The sequence below is a fragment of the Apteryx mantelli genome, chromosome Z (assembly GCF_036417845.1).
Source record: "Apteryx mantelli isolate bAptMan1 chromosome Z, bAptMan1.hap1, whole genome shotgun sequence".
Lineage (NCBI taxonomy): Eukaryota > Metazoa > Chordata > Aves > Apterygiformes > Apterygidae > Apteryx > Apteryx mantelli.
The window spans coordinates 33,108,362-33,129,846 of NC_090020.1; the positions used below are offsets into that span (position 1 = coordinate 33,108,362).

Genomic DNA, 21,485 nt, shown 5'->3' on the forward strand with positions numbered 1-21,485 from the left:
TTAAAGGCTTGCCTCTACTCCTCTTCCTCACTTTGGTCTCTTTGTGCTGTTCCCATGTCATTTCTACTGCATGTGTATATCGGTGTTTCTCAAAACAGAATGAAACCAACTTCAGTCCATTACAGTAATATGTGGATAAGGCATTCAGCCACAACTTAAGCTCCCCATCCTAAGTGTGCACTAGGACTAGAAAAATGTCACCTGTCACATGGCAGAAGGCAGTATCTAAGGTCACCAATGACAATTTCCATTTTTTTTCCAAAGGAGCACACACCTCATGACAATAAAACTTAGCAGCCAAGTACTAATCATACAGAATTGAAACCACACAAAAAGAAACTGAGATACATGAGCTGAAAAGTTCTCTGGCAGGGATGAAGATTACCCTGCCTCTTACTGGGCATGGGAAAATAATGGCCTTTTGATTTAAAGCTTCCCATTGCTGTCATGGGAGTTCTGGCTTTGGGTTCTCTTGAATGTCTGAGCTCGCATGTGCTGCTCATCATGCTCTTCATCAGCAACAGATACAGTTTTTCTGCACATAGCCAGCGTGTCCTGATTCCTCCTAATGGGAGGAGGTAAGACAGCATCTTCCTTAGAATTATTTGAAACAATGCTTTCTCTAGGACTGACTGGCAGAGTACAGAGGTAAAACAGTTAGTCTGGAAGACCTGCAAAACACTTTTTGATTGAAATTTAAGGTTATTCAGTACAAGAAATGGAACTGGTTGGCATATCTATTTCTTAAAGCTTTTAAAATGCTGTTACTTGTAGAGTCACTAAAGCTGTTTTTGGTTTACATGACCAGTCTCTGATTTTGTTAAATGTTGATTGTAAGACACTGTCATGTATATTTTGATTTTCTAACAGTGCTAAGGATAGATCTCTGAAATCCTTCAGGGTTATATTATAATTAAGATTTTGCCACCTGCACGATTTTTCTGTTCATTTATTTGCAAAATATATGCAAAATAAAGACTTAATAGGGTGTGTCTTAAATGGAGCTATCAAAAAAAACCCAACAGTCAGGAATGATGTGCTATAGGAGTCAGAACATAATAGTATGTAATCAGTGTTTTAAAGAGATTACATGGTCATTCAAAGGGCTGTCCAACAGCACAACAAAAAATGATAATCTTTATCATGTAATTAAACATAATTTATGCTAGCACTGGACTCAGGACAGTCAGAAATTTCATGCTGCATTTAGGTTCTCTTGCATGGCGTTTACTCCTCTTAATACACGTACCCACATTTGTATAGTTCACATGTAATGGCAACAATCATGCCGGCCCGGGTTAAGACAGCCTGCACTCTACCGTACCCTTCCCAGCATACAAATGGACACTGCATGCCTTCCTCTCCCCATATCCCATGATATGGTCTAACAACAAGACACAATAAGCTGCCTAGAGCATCATCACATCCCAATACAAAGATTTAATCAACTCCAATCTCTCTTTAGCCCTACTGGCTTCTAGAAAAACCTAGAAGCAATGCGACCACCTCAACCATTTCTGTCACACTGAAAATTAAATAACTTCAGGCTTTTTTTTTTAAGCAAAAAAAAAAAAAAAAAAGGCAAAAAACAAAGACCATTTCTTAATAACACAACAAAGTTACAGAAAACACCAAAGCCTTTCAAAAGGTTGCTTTTTATTTTCCAACCTATAAGTTACACTCCTCGCACATGCTAGGGATGACTCCACTGTCGCTATTACAAATTTCATTAATGCTAACATGGTTATGAATAGCAAAAATAAAGACACACATCAGATACCAGTTTTCATTCTGTAATAGTTTGACAAAGTTCAGGGCAGTGACAAGGACACAAGCTGTCTGCAGACCCAGGAAGACAGCCCGACAACAGCTGCCTCAGCTCACACCAGGAAACTTTCTTTGCACCTTTAAGAGCTAAAAATGTTTCTTTTTAAAAAAAATCAAATAAAAGCTGTTTTTACATGTATGCCAGTGTTTTGCCCATAGCCAGAAAAACTACATTTCTGAAGAGGTAGAATAGACTGCTAAAAAAAATGATTAATTTTTTGATGCACTTCTTCCTTGATGTTTTTCTGGGCTGAGAAATTGGAACAAGTGCATTAAAAAAAAAAAAAAAAGTAGTAGCACAAAGTGGCAAAGAATACAAGCACCATTAAAACTGTACAAGAATATACAAAAAAGACAAAACTTGTACATGTAATTCAAACTTGCCAATTAAATATAAAATTCAGTAGCTGCTTACTGAGCTGGGACACATGTCCTTGGTAACAAGATATGAGCTGTTCACCTCTGGGTCACTGGTTCTAATCCAGCCAGGAACAATAGTGACCACAAGTTGTTTACCATCTGACAGCTGTTTGGTAGCTTATGTGAAATGAGTTGGTGGTCTCAGTCCATTTCCTAATGGGCAGGTGTCCATATTATAGAAAGCCACCATCACAATTGCTATCCTTGTTGACCATTTCAACAAAGAGACAAGAATGAATAGATATGAAGAGTGAAGGATCCTTTCTTCCAAAGAGGTGGTCCCTTCAGGTCAGAGCTGAGCCACGGTTTTTGGTGGAGGAGCCTAACTATAGAATTTTCTGGGTGAAGCATCAAAGAAATAAAGGACTTTAGACTCTGCTTCTTCCCAGAAATCAGGGAAAAGATCTACAGCTTGTGTACACTGTTGTAACTCTCTAACAGTTCATGGTCTTCTGGCAATTTATACCAGCTGAGGAGCAAAGCTGAAATTTTTACCTTTTTAATAATTTAAGAAAACATTCATGTATACTTAATAAGAGGCCAAAACCCTCAATCATACTAAAAATGACTGAGGCTTCCAGGAGTTCTTCTGAGAAGAGTATGTAAAGGGCTTCAAGGTCTAAACGTAATGATTTTAAAACAGCTGAATATAATTGTTTTAAGTTACTTTAACTTGACTAAGAGCTTCTGCGGGGTAATATGTTAAAAACAATTTGCTGTGTTGTTCCACAGCAGTCAGCTTTCCTCTAGACCCAACTTTTCATTTAACCTCTCAGTGCCCTTTCCTCAAATATGTAATTGTTTTCCTGTGTGGTTAAAAGCAGCATTTTTAAGTCTTTTCATCTGTACTCCTGGGATAGCACAAGTTTAATCTGCACATGGAGTAGCACAAAATTTGAATATACTTTTTTTAAAGGAACAGAAAACAGCCAAGATGAAGTTCTTCATCCAGAACCTTTTAGGGGATGCCATTTCCTAAACGGTGCTTTTAGGAGACAGCAAAACTAACATATAGAAAAATGAAAGGAATGAACATGTTATGAAACAGGGTACAATTTCTTTCAAGTATTCCCTACCAGCTGCTTGCTGTACCATCTGTTGTTGCCTAAGCAGCTTCCTTCTGAATGGCTTTGCACTGAAGCAGAACTGCTCTCACTGTTGGACACAATCAGGTCAGGTCAGCACTCCCCCAGCACTGAACCTGCTGCCTGTCACAACTCCCCCCATCTCGATATTTCTTACTGACCACCAGCTCCCAAGACAGTGTTGCATCTGTCAAGAGGCCCATTTTTCATAGTTCACTCACTATTCACACCGAGAAGTAAAGAGCACATTCAACTTTGTGCAGGATGCACTCAGAGATTCCTGTCGGATACACTGAGAGTGCAACCATATGGCCAAGTTTATTTTAAAACACAAAGGACTGGGAAAGAAAATTAAACAAATGAACAAACAGACCCCACAAAACAATCTTTACTTTCTGCTTGCAGCTAGCTTGGCCATTCAGACTGTTTTGCTTTGCTACAGATCCCCCCACATTGCAAAAACAGTCTATTCTCCCTTTAAATGCAGAACTCCCTAAGCTGGAGGAAGAGGAGGAGATGTGCTGCTGGGGTAGTGGTGGAGAGTGCACGCAAGCTACCGTCAACTTTATTAACCCGAGTTCCCCGCAATCGCTGGAGACCACCTGAAGCCCCCTGGGAGACAAGGCGAGGGCTGGCAGCGCAGTGCTCTGCCGGTGCGTCCAGCCTGCTGCACAACGTTAACCCTGGCTCCCTCGCCGGCCTGCTGCAGAGCTGCGTGGCCCCGATCGATCGATCGCAGCCCTCTTCTCACCATTGTGCGGCCCAGCGGCCTTCCACTGGCTTCCCGCTCGAGGCCACATGGGGCAGAACACAATGGACAGCCCCAGCTTCACACGCAGGCTCCCCCAGCCCGCGAGGAGCATCACGCTGCACTGATTTATTTCCAGCACCGTTCCTTCCCGCCGCATCTGTGCAGGGAAACACACATCACTGGGAGCCACTTTCATGATTTTGTTGCGATCAGGATTAGCTGGATTAGGGGTTGATTCATAAGGACCCCCTGTGGCTGTGAGGAAGTTTCATCACAAGGTCAGTGTGGTGTGAACTATATTCTGTCAACACCACTACTCCTTATAGCAGACTACAAAAAAAATACAAAAGAAGAAAGTTGCAAATGTGAAATATATGAATGAACAGTTTACAACAACAAAGAGATTTACAGATTTCCCCATCAGCTGTTGAAAAAGATGTGTACACTTCAACGCTGTGCTTCTTTAAAACAAGAAACCTGTATTAGTCATTTTTAATTTATAAAGAATTCAGTGGTTTAGGAGGTGGGAGGAACCTGGGGAATAAGTGTAGCAAACCACACAAAAAACCACAGAGGAACTTTTGGCACTTATTCTAAAACCAGTCATGTAGCTTGAAGATTGTTGCACTGTTGAGATTTTATTACATATAATACTGTCACCTTCAAGACTTTTTAATTCCTAGCCCCCTAAGTGCAATAAGTAACAGAGATGTAAAAAAAGAAATTGCGGGTTGGAATGCAGCACGGAGAAGCTGAATTCAAGTTTGTTTGTTTTTGTTCCTTAAAGCACAATTACCAAACTCTTACCTCTCCCCTCAAAGATTCCCCTCCCCCAGTCATAATGACATAGCTCAGAGACAGAAAGAGGGGGACTTTTGTTTTGTGTGCGTGTGTGTAGTTTGAGGGATTTTTTTCCCCTCTCTCTCTAAGAGCAGTCCCTCTTGCACAGAACCGGGCTGTTCAATCAAAGCCTTATCTGTTATATTTCTGTCTGTCTTTCTCTTCTGTTTAGCGCATTCACCAACAAGAGAAAAGGGGGTAAAGCAATGGAGGCTTTGACCTGCAGCTGTAACACAATACTTTCGCACAGCCCTGTCGACCCCTGACATAAATTTTACACCGCAGCTGGCATTTACACACTTAACATTACCATATGTATAGCCTACTCTGTGCTAATTATGCTAATCACCTGTCTAACTCTCTGCTGCGAAAAATGGTTGTATTTAGCAGTCCACTGCCTACCAATACAGCTTACTGTGTGGCTGAAATGTACATTCAGATGGCCCTGAATGGCAAGATTTTTCCACGTTGCTAGCTTCATTCAGACCACAGAAAAATTTATTCAAGTCAACTGGTTTCGGTCCGCAACAAAAAAGTTACGAGAAAAAAGTGAGTGTGTTCCTGCCCTAACATTCTAAGTCTGCTTGCAAGCAAAATGATAAATCAATTGGTGTGGGAAACAAAAAGGGAGAAAGATTTCTTTTGCAAGACATGTGAAACTGTAGCCTATTTAAAAAAAAAAGAATAAAAAAGAAAAAAAAGAATAAAAAAGGTCATCCTATTTCCCCAAATCTCTAGAAAGAGCAGCTAATAGATGTTTAGGCCTGATCACAATTCTCTCAAGTTGCTAGCTTTTATCTACAATTAGAAGTCATAATAAACATGTTTTAGTTTTGTTCTTGATCTTAATAACTGGCACTAGAATATCATATTTTCTATTATTTGCTTCTTAAAGAGCATCAGTTTCTAAATAGCAATGGCTTCTTTTATGAGTGTAGCTTCCCCTCAAAAAAATCAGTAGAATAAGACTGATGTAAATGAAATCAGAATCAGGCTCAAGCGGACAATCAAGACAAATGCACAAGAAACACCATCCAGGAAAACATATCCTTTTAGTAAACCATATACTTTTATGCCATTATAGAAAAGGTAACCTACAAAGAAAAATTTAAAGCTGCAGTGGGTGGGTTTTATTATATTATCATAGTGTCAGTGGGAAGAGGGAGGTTAGAAGAGTTCCTAAAGCTTATTTATCTTATGGCTATCTCACAGAGGAGACTACACTGAGAGCTGCATTCGAATTACATTTCTGTAGCTATTTAAACACAGTTTATCATGTACAAATAACTTTCTATAACCCCTTTCTCCTCTACACACACCTAAGGAAGCTATAGCAACTCAGAGATTTGTCAGATAACCCAAACATAAATCTGATTACTGCATTAACCTTGGCAATTTCCTTTTAGGTCAGGTTTGTGGAATTTCCTTTCAACTACTTTATATAAATGACATGTTCATACACAAAACAGAAAGATGTGTGAATAAACTTCCTATATCCACTACTGCCTCTGACAAAGATAAGCACATTGGAAGGTAATTCATTCTTAATATTTAATTAAAACAAGAACAGCTCTGCGGTGTTTATATCCAGAAGGTGCAGTAACACACCCAGTTTTTCCATTACACAGTGTGAGGTCAAGGGGAGCCCTATGCCTGCCATCCTACTTCCCATCCTTTGTCCACTCCGCTTCCATGTGCATGAGATCGCTGTTCACAATAAGGCAAAGTGAAAAGTTTTGCCTGTCAGCAATGGCCTTTGCTTTCCTCTAATATTTTACATATTACATCCCTGTTTGACTAAATTAAGCAGCCTCTGCCAAGCCACATCTTGCTCTCTAGCATCTCAGTTTCAGTTATTACTATCTGCCAGTCCAAAGCACTAATTTATCTGTGCTCTTTCAGCTCCAAAATACTGTCTGTGCAGCCAAAAATACAAATAACACTACAACTATTGTGCTTATTTCAGAGTGCCTGGATTTCCCACTGCCTTTTTCCCCCTCTTTTTTTCCTATTTTTTTCCCCTCCCTCCTTTTTTTTTTTTTTCTTCTTTTTAAATAGGAGATGGACCACCCTGCTCTCATGGCACAGAACACTATTTACATTGCAATACTTGACTGTGTAATACATCTGGCATTTTTGGGCAGGATTCCTGAGCTAGGGGCCAGAAGCCCTTAAGCAATGATTTAAGGGGGGGGGGGGGGGAATCATACCAGTTGACTTAACAGTGCTCATTTCTAGTTTGTTGCACTTAGCTTTTGGTTACTGACTGAAAAGCAGAAATGTATCAGACTGGTAAACAAGAGAAGGCTGTTTCTTTCAATTTATCTTACTGTTAATAAATGAAGACCATATTCCAGTTCAAGGGCTCAGTTCCAACTTCAAGTATACGGGTGTTCAACACTGCACAAGTCTTAAAATATCAGCTTTTTCTTGCACATGAGCAATATACAGATGTTTCAAATATACAATGATGACTTGTATATTTGAAGCTGGAACGAAGTTCTGTACAATTCTCTCAAGGAGCAGCACCTTTGCAGAAGGAGTCAGATTATGGTTTTCCTCACTCCCTTACCTCTTATATATTTTGCTCAAGGACTGAAATAACTAAGTTTTCACAAAACCAAGCAGAAGTTAAAGCCAAGACATTCATTCTAAAAATCAAAATTAAATTTGTGCACACATCAAAATGTATATATGGTCAGCAGTTTCTATAAAGGGTATTTTACCTCAGAAAACCACTACTTCTGCCAAATTCAAGATGTTTACAGCAACTGAGGCGATGCTGAATAAAAATAGCAGAAAAATAATAGCAAGTAAATTGTATTTATGGATAATAAATCTTCCTGTTAAAGAAAAAACTAAGTTCACACAGCTAAGAGGAAAAATATATAATATTTTAAAATTCTGAATTCAGCATTATTCCTTGCAATTCTACTCCACCTACATTTTAAGATACTATGCATTTTCAGCGCAAAGAAATCATACGTCAATATCACTGGGTTCTCTCTTGTGAGGCACCATCTCAGGAATCTGTTCCCTCAGTAAAGCATTAATAGTACAAACTTATGTAGCGGCTATCAGTAACAGTGAAAGCTGTGCATCTTTCTGAACTCTTGAGAGGAGACTACACTTCTTACTGCAGAACAGTCACTTGGCCAGTAAGGAGTTTTACTGGTTTCTTCTGGTTTTCCCAGATAGTGACTAACAAACGCAGATGGGGAAAGACATCTTGCATAGTACAAGACTGGAAAGATTAGAGAACCGAAGACGTATTAAAGATAAATATGGAAGATTAAGAAAAATATATACACCACTAATCACACAGGGTAGACATAAAGAATAATGAACTGCTCAGTAGAATTCTGCACTTCAGCTCCTGCTGAACTCCCCAAAGAGCAGCCAGGACCATGTACATCCACACCTTCGTCTACAGGGGGAAAAAACACCATGCAAAGGCTGGAAGACTGAACTTTATTCTATATGCATAAGAAAAAAGCTTGACAAGGAACAGTACTGCAACGTCTATAACCAAAACAGTACTTGAACCAATCAGAATATTCTTAAATAGCTAGCTGTGGGGCAGAAAACTTTACAAGCACCATTTTACCTGAGCGCTCACAGGTTGAAGAGCATAATTCACTGTTATGTTAACAGGAGTCGTGCATAAAAGTCCATGAGCATCAAGATGAGAACATATTCCATTAGACACCAGAAGGAAAGCAACTACAGACACATTAAAACTAGGATCCTAGTGGACGCAGCTCTAACAGGTCATAGGGAGGTCAGCTTTGAAGGAGAAATCCAAATGAAATATAAACATGGCATTGTGGAAACCAGACAAATCTCCCATAGCTTTGTCCAGCCAGCACTAATCTAGGCATCAGCTGTGGTGCATAATCTAAACAAAGGATCAGTCGGTTCATACATCTGGAAGCTGTCATATTTTGGAGCCTCCTAACAGTTATGTGTAACTGAAACATCCACTTGCATGTAATAGTCTTTAAATTTGTTGAGTGGTCAAGAACCATTATGTGCATACACTGTGTAGTACTACTGCTTCCTGGGAAGCCACCACAAATACTATTTAATAACAAGGCTTGGACCATCTCTTCCCACAGGAAAAATAAATCATGAAAATAGATGGAGCCAGGGTGAAGAGTCAGAATTTTCCTTAATGCACTTTCTGTTGAAAGCAATTTTGAGTAGCCATTGTTTTTTAGAGTTCACTCTCATCTGAACCCAGTGTCTTCTGAGGAATAATGAGAAAGGAAGGCCCATTCTATTAAAAAACAAAAAATCCACTTAACAGGTAGCAGCAGACAGTAACAGACCTCAGACCACTCACCAGCACCTTTAGACGGCACCACAACTCCAGCAGGAGCCATACATACTGCTGAATGGACCTTACCTACATTCCCTCTGTACCTGCTCAGCAGCAGTGGCACAGGAGGCCAACAGGAAAGTAATGTGGCTTTCAACTGTACTATTTCACTCCTAGAGAGAAATCTTCAAGCTCTCCAGTGCTGCAAAAATGCCCCCTCACCTTTTTCATGAGCAGCAAAATCTCCAGGGTACAGAATTTCTCTCAAAGCTCAGAAGAAGAGGGGAATGGTGCAGCCAAGGCAGTGCCCTCTCTCAAATATACATGTTCCAACAGAAAAGAAAAACAGACCCTTCCAAACAAGGGTCTACGGGGCACGTGCTGACACAGACACTAGCCACAGCGTGTTAAGTTTGGAGATAAGAACAAATTTCCTGAAGTTCCAGGAAATTAAACTTCTCTGAATTGAAAGGCAAACAGGAATCATGCTACTGTGCATTTAGAGCATAGAAGAGGTGCCAGTTCTGCAGAACAAGGTACTCCTCTTGCCATTCCCAAAATAGGTATGGGGAGCACCTGCCATGGATTGCCTGGCGTGGTTTTGTACAAATGCTGGGTGAAGGCCCGGCTACTCCAAAGTCATTCCAAGTTCTGCCACTGTCATCCATGACTTCAGAATTTCACCCTTTACCTTCTCAATGACCAAAGAATGGTCACATGCAATACCTTCATTGTGTTAAAACCCTTAAAGATGAAAGAGGAATTTTAAATACCTCTTTTTTTTTTTTTTTTTTTTTAAAGTATGAGCTTTTCAACAATGGGTATCAACTTTGACCCAAGCAGGCTGTATCCAAACAGAGATGGTGGCTTATTCTCCATACTCGTTTAACCCTTGACTTCTCTGAAAAGACTTCTGCAAAAAATTCTCTCAGTAATTTTAGTGATGTGGACAGCTGTCAAGATGGAAATTGACAGAGATCCCCATTACTTCTGAATTTACTAGCTGGCCTTTAAAAGAAGGCTAGTATGTGTACATATAACAAAAATCCTTTATGCATCTTTTCTTAACATATTTTAATATATGGAAAGAGAGGGAGTTCAACTTCACTGGAACATAACACTCATCATCGTGATGCTTTACCCATAAACATCATGTTAAGCTTAAATATTAGAATTTGATGGTAATCTTCAAACTAGAAGCATGGACTGAAAAAATTCCATTTTGATCAATTAAATTTAAAAAGACTTTAAACTTGAAAATCTATTGCCTGGATTTCCACTCTTTGGCTGTCATATGGGAACACCACTGCTGCTTTCACATTTGAGAGACAACATAGTAAGCCACAATTTATTCAAACAAAACAGTGGACTTGGAAGTCTTCCAGATAAACAAAACTTTTCAATGAACCATTATATACGTGTTGAGGGACACAACACAGTATTAAAGAGAATTCAGAGATAAGTAAGCTCTTACGTCACCTGATCCCTACAAATCTAATGGATTTGGTGTCATCTACCGCTTGCAATCCAATTACATCAACTTCAATATTTGTTAAAAGCTGTATTATAACCAGCAGCTAGTCATTTACCAACCAGACAAATAGAGTAAATGATCAAAAGACCTTTTTGTGTTCCTTTGGAGCTAAATCCCACTTCACCCCTCTGCTGCATGGACAGGGCCAGTAGTCAAAAAATGTGATCGGAGACACAGGCTTTGCCAGATTCCCCAGATTGCCACACAGCCTACTGACATGCCACCTCCAACTCACCAGCAGAGTAACTTCTGCTCTTCTGCCATCTACTCTGAGTCAGTGCAGTGATGCAAAGGCAAGCACATCTAAAAACACTACTATTCCACTACTGTGAGCAAACTTGGGGGGTGTGAAGAGAACTGAATTACTACCAACTGGGTCAATTCCTGCTAACTGTGTTCAAACCAAACATGCTGCTCTAGCCCACTCACATAAATTTGTACCCTTGAAACAATAAATCCACAAAAATCTGTTCCACTACTTTTTTTTTTTTTTTTTGGGGGGGGGGTGTTCCTCCAAAGAATACTATTGTAAAGTTAACTGACAGCATTAGGCAGAACTTGCGAGTAACTTTCTCCTCCACCTGCACTTGATCTTGGCGAGCTTTGCAAACTGAGAAGCCATGGAAATAACACTGGATTCTGAAGCATTTGCACACTTTCCACATCTTCATCTCATTCTTACGTTGCACAGATAGACTAATATATTTTAAGACAGGCTATCTATATATACAACAGCAGGGGCACTGAATTTCTGCTCCTTTAGAGCAAAAGGAAACAATACTACACATAGCTCAAATCTTCCCTTAGAAGCTGGTTCTGTCTTACACACTCAATGCTAATTCACTCACAGTTAGAATACACTTACTTTGTTCCAAGCACCAAAGCTGAATCTTATGTTGTGACTGAGACATTTAACTTTCCTCCCATCTGTCCTATCCCTATCTGTACCACCCACCTTCCTGCTTCAAACTGGCTTGAAGAAGGGGCTCTGCATATTAGACCTTAGCTAGCTTTGTGAAAGGGGCTGGCACCAGAAATAGTTATTCTCCTTAAAGCAGGAAAGACTCAACTGAGCTATAGCTGGTGCAAAAACTGCAGAAAGCCAGAAAGGAAGGAAGGAGCAACATGATCTTTAACCTCTTAAATAAAGAAAAAGGAAGAACAAAGAAAGCCAGGGGAAAAAAAAACAAGACAATGGTGACATGAAATGAAGTATCAAGGAACAAGACTGGAGCATCTCTGCCTTTATGATCTGCTCCAATCAATGCCACTCAAGCAGTCAGATTGCAAGTTCCATGTAACAGAATGCTCTCTGGAGCCCTAAAATCATCTTCTTTCACATACAGAATCTGCAAATTTACATGTATGATTGTTGCTCAAATATCACATTCTTTTAGTGCCTACCAGAGTGGCAGTGGAGAACACAACCAGTTACAGACATGACTTCTTTTCCATCCAGTGTACTTCATAGTTATGAATGGATGTTTCTAAAACCATGTCTGCGCCCAACAAAATTCAGTCACAGAGGAAATCAATGCAAAACCCTTTTTGTTCTCTCAATGGTGTATGATGGACAAAGATGCTAAACAGACTCTACAACTCCAGTATGCACGGACACCCACACACAACAGATCCACAGCCATACAGTTTTAGCTGAAAACAGAACTCCCATTAAAATGGCAGTCCAGAATCTGTTTGCCCAAGAAACTAAAATGAGCATCCCACACTAGCAAGGTAGGTACATGGGGCTGACAGCCCTGCTGATGGGCTGACAGGAGACAGATATGACTCCTGGTCATCAAAGATGATAGAGTGAGACTATGAGAGGGGAGCACTTGGGAAGCAGATTAAGAGCATCAGCTGTGGGAAATACAGTAATAACTGAAGTCCTCTGAACAGCAGCCAGAAGAGGATTGGGTTTAAAAAAAAACCAAAACACTTCTCTACAACACTTAGTGCCAAGAAACGATTTCAGAGGAAAGCCACTTTGGTATCAGTAGGCTCACAGAAGGCCAAGTGTGTTGGCACAAGTTGTGAAGGAGGAAGACTACCTCAAGAAAACTGAAAGAATGAAGCTTTGGAGATCTGCTTTTCTTTTTCTTGCTTTGAAAGTTTGCCTACCAGGTGGGTTTCCGAACTTCTTATGTAAATACTTCAGCCATAATAGCTTCAGGCCCAGACTACTAATCATTTATCTTGGAATGTGGATGGTCTTAAAACTCATTCAAACTTCACTATTTTTAAATAATTGTGTTATGGTTTCAGAGCGATCGTTTACTTCTAGCAAACTTCAGTGCTGTATTATGTTCCATGCGCCACGGTATTCAGAAATACACCATATAAATACGGTCTTTTTATATAAATACTGACAATTTATTCAGCAGTAATCATTGTAAGAAGCTTTAGTAGCAAAGCAAAACTCATTTTATTGCAACCATTACTTGAAATACGTTTCAAGTTATTTACCATATTTGGCCAATATTGCTTAGCCCATTCAAACTTTTATTTTAAACAAAATATAAAGGTAAAACAAGAGATTTAGTCTAATTAAACAGTGCAATTTAGTCACTGCTTAAAAAAAGTTTGATCTAAAGGGTTCCTTGGTAAAACAGCTTTCACAGTGTATACTTTAAACAACAAGCTTATGAGTTAGGTATATACATGCACAGAAAAATAAGAATTTGGTCATTATTTTCTACTTATGCATGGGAGGAACAGCATTTTCCACACCACTTCTTTCTATTCCTTTTTCATCTCAAATTCTCACTTTGCACCTCTTCTGCCTGTACTTTAGCCACAGAAGCATGCAATTGCTATATAGGTTTAACACCCTTGTTCATGACCAGAACATTTATATAGTTTCCACACAGAAAATACAAATGAGCAAGCCCTTTTGTGTTGATGGCTATATAGTGCTAGTCTGGGAAGACCAGAAATTAATTTAAATTAAATTCAGAGTATTTTCTTTCATCTCAATTTACTAATCTTGTTTTGCAGTCTAAAAATAAAGGGGTTTCAAAATGCAGAGTTTTAATATTTACATTACTTAACTTCAGTTATGAAAACTAAACTCAATGACTATGAAATCAGACAGGTCAACTCTGACAACCAACTGCATTATGAGTTAATCCTGGCCATGAGAACTCCAAGGTCTATTTCATCTAGGCTTTATACTAGGAACTTCCCCTCTGCCCCCATGAAGCAATAATGACATGAGGTCTAAGCCATGACAGAACTAACAACTATTTCACAAATCATATTTTTCCTTAAGAAATGCATTTTTACTGCTGGGCCACTCACACGTGAGTTGTCAGCACATTAATCAGGCAGTTTTTTTGTATTAAACTGTCTGGAAAAGCAGGTGGCATAAGATGGGAACACCCTTCCTAGTAAGGTGGCATAAGACAAGACCACCCACCCCAGTAATATCAAGGTAATAAACCTCAGGGAAGAGTGCTGGATGAGAATGCAATCAAATATTGCTTATCAAACACTTAAAAAAAAACAAAACAGAGACAAAACAGTAAGAGCAAAAATTGACCAAAAAACCCCCAAAACTTTGCCTCAAGGGAACCTCACAAAGAATTAAGAAAAAAAGTGGAAGAAAAAGAAAAAAAATAGTTAATAATGCAAACAATTGTGAGTAAAGTATACAACACTTAATGACAGGCAGTTTCTGACTGCACATCTCTGACTATGGATGGGCTCCCACAGTCCCTGCTTTCTCTGGTCTGTGGGAGCCCTTCTCATTGTATTTAGGTCCCGGGAATACACATACCAAAAAAGTCCAGCTAGCAACACACTGCTTTCTGAAGCAGAAAAACCAGTACTCACTAAACGACCCGTGAACTTCTTCCTGACCCAAACATGGCTGGCATCTGCCAGGATGAAATCTGGTCCTAGATGCTACAACCCATCCACAGGGTAGGACAGACCACGTCCATAATACGCACAAGTATTTAGCAATGACCACTTAGGCAGCTCTCTATTAACTTTCATAAATCCTACTGCAAACTATACCGGACTTATGTCAACCAAGGCAGCCTGGCTTTACATCGACGCAGCTGAAGGGGGAAACCTGACGCTAAGCAAGTAGCATTGCCCACACCGTCCCCTCCGAGCGGCGTGACCGGGGGCAGCCCGGGGGCGACGTGGCCGCCCCTCGCCCGGAGGGCCGGGCCCGCCCAGGAACCTCCTGGGGCGCCCTGTTTCGGGAGGGGACACGCGCCCCCCCGGCACAGTCACCTCTCCGCCACCCGCCCGCCGGGGGCACCAACGGCCGCCCCGGAGGGCGGCGCCCGCCCGCCAAACGGCCGCACCGCGCTTCGCTTCGCCGCCCTCGGTCTCTCCCCCCCCCCCTTTTTTTTTGGCCTCTCTCTTTTCTCTCTTTTTTTTTTTTTTTTAACCTTGAGACAAATGTTTCCCCCCCACAGTTGAAAGTTGTCCAAAAAAACAAGACCACACGCAGCCGCCCGCCCCGTCCCCTCCCCCCGCCGCGGGCGCGCGCACTCCCAAAATGGCGGAGGGGGGGCCCGCCGCGCCGCGCCGCGCCGCCGGCTCCTCGCGCCGGAGAAACACGGGCACCGGCACCGCTGCCGCCCGCAAGCAGAGGCCGCAGAGGGGGCAGCGCGAGGTAGCCGGGGGCGACGGGGCCGGGCAGCGCCGCCGCGGCCGCGCCGCCCCCTCCCCCCCCGTGGGCGGGGAGGTGGTACCTGCCGGCGCCCCGCCCCAACGTACACACGGCGCCCGCCGGCGCCGGCGCGGGGGCTTCCCGGCCCCGGCGGGGCAGCGACGCCCGGGCACGGAGAGGCGCTTTAAAGCACGCGTAGCCCGAAGCGCCCCGGCGCGCGGAGACGCCGCCAGCGGGGGCCGGGCCCATGCTTACCTTCCACCCAGAGCTCCTCCACGTTGGTCTCCAGGTTGGCTGCCCGTAATCCCACAGCGAACGCCCCGAAAATGAGGAGGCCGACCACCAGGAACTTCCCGCAGTTCCTCTGAATGTAGCAGCCCAGCCTGAACAACAGTCTCTGAAACTTCGCTCGCAGCCACAGCGGCGCTCTCCTCCCCGTCGCTCTGCCCTGCAAGGCAAGCAGACGTTAGCAGCCGGGGGCCGCGCCGCGGCACTCGCTCACGCCGGGGCGGCGGGAAGAGCCTTCTCCCCGCCCCAAATAAGAAGCACCCTGCAGGGCCGGGAGTCGCGCACAAGCGCCGAGAGCCCCCACGCAGCTCCCGGGGGTTTGGGCGCCCGCGGCCCTGCGCCGCCGCGGGGCCGTGCGCAGGAGGAAGAGAGCCCGCTCCTGCTCGCGGAGGGCTGGCGGGGGGGGTCGGGGGGAAGGAAGGACGGACACTTGGTAGCAATTTGTTGCCGTTCCCCCCCCCCCCCGCCCTCTTGCCGGCGCCCAGCATCAGCTCGGTAGCGAGCGCGCGGTGCACGTGGTGAGCAGCGCCGCAGGGTCGTAAGTAATTAATTCCCACAGAGCTGGGAGACGCTGTGTGAACTGCATTAGGAAGCAGAGCAGCCATCTATGAGCTACGACAATATTTGTGAACGGAAGAGGGCAGCCACATGGGATTTTTTTTTTTTTTTTGCGCCTTTCCCCTTCTCACAAAGCGCGGAGACCTGCGCCCCGGGGCGCGGCGCTCCCCGCGGAAGGGCGAGGTCGGGGCGCTGGTGGCCGCGGGCGCTTCCCGGCCGGCGGCCGCGCACCCCGGCGTCCCCCCGCGCACGATGCGGCGGCGGCCGGGCCCGGCGCGACCCGTACGCCGCGCTGGAGGTGGCGGCTTGTTTACAGCTTCGGCCTCTCCTGCGGCCGCTGGGGGTAAACGTTACACACTGCTCTGGGACGTCCCCCGCCCCCCTGCACCAGGGCAGCCGCGCTCGCGGCACCGGGCGCTGGGAGGCTCCACAAAAGCGCAGCTGCTGCCAAGGAAGCGGCCGCTCGTTCTCGCCCCGTCCCCGCACGGCGAGCGGCGCTACCGGGGACGCGGGCGCTGCGCGGGCGCGGGGGAGCGGAGCGGGGCAAGGAGAAGCGGGAGCGCGGCCCGCGGGCGCCCGGACCGTCTCGGGGCGGCTTGAGAGCGCTGCTGCCTCGCGGCACGAGCACACGCCAGGGACAGCGTGTGCAGCAGGGACGGGAGGGAAGGAAGGGAAGGAGGGCACTCTCTCCCGCACGAAACAGTCACAGACGTCCCTCTCTTTTTCCCAGCGTTTTATTGGTGGCTGTTGGGTTTCCATCTCCTCCTTCCACCCCCTCGAGAAAACACACCGCCCCCTCCCCCGCCGAAAGAAGAAAAATCACAGTAATAGCGCGTATCTATGGGAAAAAAGGGGGAAAAGAAGAGGGAGAGCGAATGCACCTTTGCGATCTGCTCCAGGGCGAAAGCCGCATCGCAGTAGCTCGGCCGCTGCAGATACTCCCGGTCGGGCGCCGCGGCGCGCCGGTCCCCGCCGCTCCGTCTCCGCCTGCCGCCGCCGCCCGCGCCGCCGCCGCCGCCGGCCTGCGGCTCCGCGGCGTTAGCGGGCGAGGCCATGTTGCCGCCGCCGCCGGCGGGCCGGGGGAGCTGCGGCCGCGGCGGGGCGCGGGGGGCCGGCGGCGCTGCCGGCCGCGGGCTGGGGCCGGGGCTGCGGCGGGGGCTCAGGCGCGGCGCGGGGCGGCGGGGGCCGCTCCGGCCGAGGGGCGCCCCGCGCCGCGCATTGCCACATCGCGCGCGGGGCCCGCGGAGCCGCCGGCCGCTCCCCGCACCCAGCGCGGGCGGGCGCCGCGGGGGGGGGCGCGCGGGCCGCGGGCGGCACCGGCCCGCCGCCACCCCCCCGCCTGCCGCCGCCGCCGCCGCGCTCGCCTCGCCGCCCGCCGAAGTCGCCTCCTGCGGCCGCCGCTGCCTGCGGGGAGCGGCGGCGCCGGTGTCCGCGGCGGCGCTCAGCGGCGGCGGCGCGGCGGCGGCGCGGCGGGCCGCGGCGGCTGCTGCTGCTGCTGCTGCTGCTGCTGCGGCGCTGCGCGGCCGCGCTGCACCATCCTGCCTCAGCGCCGCGGTGCTGCCCGCGGGCCGCGGGGCCGGCGGGGCTCCGGGCGCTGCCCCGCGGCGGCGGCGGCGGCGGCGGGCGGGCGGCTGCCTGGCGCTCTCCCCCGGCGTGTGCGCGGCAGCACCGAGCTGCAGCCCCTCGGCTCCGGAGATGAGATGAAGAAGAAAAAAGGGACTCTCTCCATTTGGATAAAGAGGAGGAGGGGTGGAAGGGGGGGGAGTAAGAGAGGAGAAAGAGCGAGAGAGGCAGAGGGACGAAAAAAAAGAGCGGAGAGCCCGCCCCCGGGGCTGTCAGATGGCTTGGGTTTCTGCGAGGCGATTGGCTCGGGGAGGGCAGAAATTACTCAGCAAACATGACTATTATTAGCTGCTTAGCAACAGCTCACCAAAGTAGAGAGACCACCCAGGCAGGCAACCCTTGTGTGTGCATCTCCAGCTTCAGGGGGAGCCTTAAAGAGATCCAGCCTTCTTTGCATGCAATGCTTCCATTAAGGAATGCCTCCCCCCTTCTCCTCTTCGCTTTCTTTTCAAGAAATTTTTTTTTTTCCCCTTCCGAGATGCTTTTAGACAAATACACACGCAGAACTTTCTCGCGATCGACGTGCAGAAATATATATTTTTTCTTTTAAAAAAGAGAGGGAAACGGGGGGAAAGAAGCATTAAACGATTTCTAAAGCCCTTAAAAGAAAATCCTTTTAGCGGCACCTTGGCCTCAAGCTGCAACAAATACTGGGAGGTCCAAGCTGAATTCCCAGGCTTGCAGAAATAATGACAGGGTGGTGGATACTGCGGTAGAAAGTGCCAGATTTTTCTTCCTCTCTCTCTTTTTTAACTAAAGAGGAGACTTAGTTCCTTGCAAGAAAACCACTCCGTCCACTTAGAAAAACACAATGAAAACTTAACACTTGAAGGATTTAAAGTCGCGCAGTAGCTAGCCTGTTTCAACTTAGGGCTCATTCTTTAACTGAAACCTGAGGAAAGCCAATTTTAATATGTTTTTAGTGTAAAAATTCATGAAATGCAGCCTGCCTGGCCGTGCTAAACACTCCTTAAACTATGCGTGATTGTTTACTTTTTTGGCACCGCTCCTACCCTCCTCTGTTCATTGAGAAACAGCCATTAATTGCCGCCGTTACAGCTGCGCGCGTTCCCGGCCGCCGGGGCGGCCGCGGGGCTGCGCGCACCGGCCGCAGCGCGACTCCCCGCGGAGGGGCGCGGGGGGGGGGGGGCAGCGCGGAGGCCGCTGCGCCGCGCTGCGCGCCCGGGCAGACCTCGCACCGCCGCGAGGAGGAGCGCGGCTGCATGCGCGCACGGTGCGCACTATTTGAAAGAAAAAAAAATAAGGAAAAAAAAAGAAGAGGAGGCAACGGGGGCGGGGAAGCAGGACCGCGGCGTGCAAGAGGGAGCCGGCCGGGCCGAGGAGGTGCCTCCCCGGTAGCGGCTGCCGGCAGCCCCGCGGGTGCGCAGCGGGCGCGGGCGGGGCTGCCCCGGCCCCGAGCCCGGCGCCGCCGGCGGGGCTGGCTGCGCGCCGCACCGCGGGTGCGGAGGCGCTGTCAATGAAAATTACGCAGCGGCACCCGCGCCCAGGGGATTTCCAGGGGCAGAGCCGCCCGTGGGGGATCCCCTTCGCTTTCCTCTCCCGAAGCCCCGTTTTTCCCACACTTGCTCCTCGTCCCCTGGCTGCCGGAAAAGCCGCATCTTCCAGAGCCAGGCCCTGCGCTCCTGACGGCGCGGTCTCCAGGAAAGCTGTTGGGAGCAGCGGGCTGTGGCACACACGCACGCCCATACACAAACACGGGCGAAAGAAAGCTGAAGAAGCTGGAGATGGAGGCTGGTTTCGGTGGGAGGCTGAAACCCCTACCTAAGGTGCAGTCAACCTCCTCTTGCTCAAGTTTCAGCTTGGGAAAATGCCCTCGCGTCTCTTTGGGACGTGATGTGCCACTGCTCTTGCTTCCATTCAGTGTGACCTGGCGGGGTGGCAGGGCTGGGAGACGGGGAAGGAAGGGGCTCAGCCTCCCATCAGTCTCCCAAACCAGGGCAGACTGTGCCTTCGAGTACGTGGAGCTTCGAGGTGCCCTGCCTGCCTCCTGCCTCCCGGGCTGGCTCCACACAACAGCCCAGTGCCCCTCGGTTCTTGCTCTGGGTTACAAAACTCAGTCTGAAGACTCAAATGTAACAAGCGCTATCTTAATCTCCTCTCTCTCCCTGTGGTCTGGAGGGACTTTTTTTTTTTTTTTTTTTTTTAGTATACACAAGAGATGAATTACTGCGGGGATCTAATTGGCATTGTTTCCGTACTTTTTTTTTTTTTCCTCAAGGAAGAAGTGTCAGTGTAAAAGTCTCCACTTGGGTGGTCAGAGCAGTGGCTGCCCCCAGTTTGCCTCATAGCTGATGCATGCGTGCTACATTCCCGGCGATAATGTTGTTCCTAATCAATCTGCCCTTATTTACATTTGTAAGCACTGCTGGCTGTGATATGCATGCTCTGTGCGCGCAACTGCTCGTCAACACTGAGGGGATTTTTCTAGCTTCAACAACTCGCAAGGATCCCGCAGATTTCCTCTCGGACTTGCTCTGTGGGTGAAGGTCTGGGACAGTGTCTCCTCGGGTGGACTGGCTGCAGCCTGATCTCTTTTATAGCTGGTCCTCCCGAGGCCAGGGCTGGCGTACAAGAATCTCAGCGCTTTGGTCGTGCACAGATAACTTCGTTTTGTGAGGTTCTGCCTCTTTCTTAGGCCACCTTTGTGCTCAGAGGTACTGCTTTATAGCCCCTAATGCTGCAGAGCTTTACACGTCCCCCAGCCAGGAGATCAAATCCGATAGAGGTTAACAGTGGGTAACAGATATTTACGCTGAGTTTATGTTATTACGTTTTTCCAGGCTGCCCATCGCCTGTGGCCCTACCACCGGGAACATCAGTGCATCTGACCACGTTTATAAAGAAATGACGTTGAAGCGAAGCACCTGCCCTTCGCCTTACTTGCTCGGGGCTAGGAGAGAGCTGAGCGTGGCGGAGCAGAGAGCAGAACCGACTGGTGGGAAAAACAGCCGTTTTCGCGTACTCTCCCGGCTTTTGCGCCTCGCAGGCACTGCCACCGGGCGCGGAGCAGACCGGCCGCGGCCCTGGGCCCGCGCAGCCGCCTTTCGCCGGCTCCGGCGCGGAGTAAGGCCGCAGGGCAGCAGGCTGCCGGCCCTTCGCAGACCGCCCTTGCGCGGCGGCCCCACGCGGAGCCCGTGGGGCGGCGGCGGCGGCGGCGGCGGCGGCGCGGAGCGAGCCCCGCTCGCCGCTCGCCCTCTCCCCCTCCTCGGCCCGGCAAGAAAGGGAGCTGCTCGAGCCAGCTTGTCAAAATAATGCGGCTAATTACCCCTGATCTCCTCTAATGGAAAGCTGCTCTGCACGCCACAAAGGAGCAAATGAGGGACCTGCGGCACCGGCCCAGGAGCGCGGGCCTTTCCTCCGCGGAGGGCTGCGGGAGTCTCCGCGCTCCCCCTGCAAACGCCCCGGGGGGCGGCCCGGGCCCGCCGCGCTGCCGAGGACGCGGCGGCGGCAGCAGCCTTCGCGCTCGCGGACCCCGCGGACACCGCAGCTACAGCAGCCCTTGCCATGCTCTGCAAGGGGCTTTGGCTTCGCGCACCAAAGTCGTCTTCAAAACGGATTCCTTTGCTGGCAAGATGCCCTGCCACTTG

General features: G+C 47.6%; 1 protein-coding gene across 5 annotated transcripts in view; it reads right to left on the minus strand.

The window, feature by feature from the left end:
* Positions 1 to 21,485, minus strand: part of PTCH1 (patched 1) — a 76,285-nt gene that overhangs the window by 52,534 nt on the left and 2,266 nt on the right. For 3 of the 5 annotated variants that reach the window (XM_067316410.1, XM_067316413.1, XM_067316409.1), the window contains exons 1-2: positions 17,136 to 17,309; positions 15,664 to 15,856 (exon numbers count right to left, since the gene is read on the minus strand). The exons of 1 other annotated variant lie outside the window; for it this stretch is intronic. In XM_067316410.1, the coding sequence (XP_067172511.1) occupies positions 15,664 to 15,856; positions 17,136 to 17,309 (367 nt within the window). Of the gene's footprint in view, positions 1 to 15,663; positions 15,857 to 17,135; positions 17,310 to 21,485 lie in introns of those variants that run through there. One more of the 5 variants, XM_067316411.1, reaches the window with a different exon arrangement.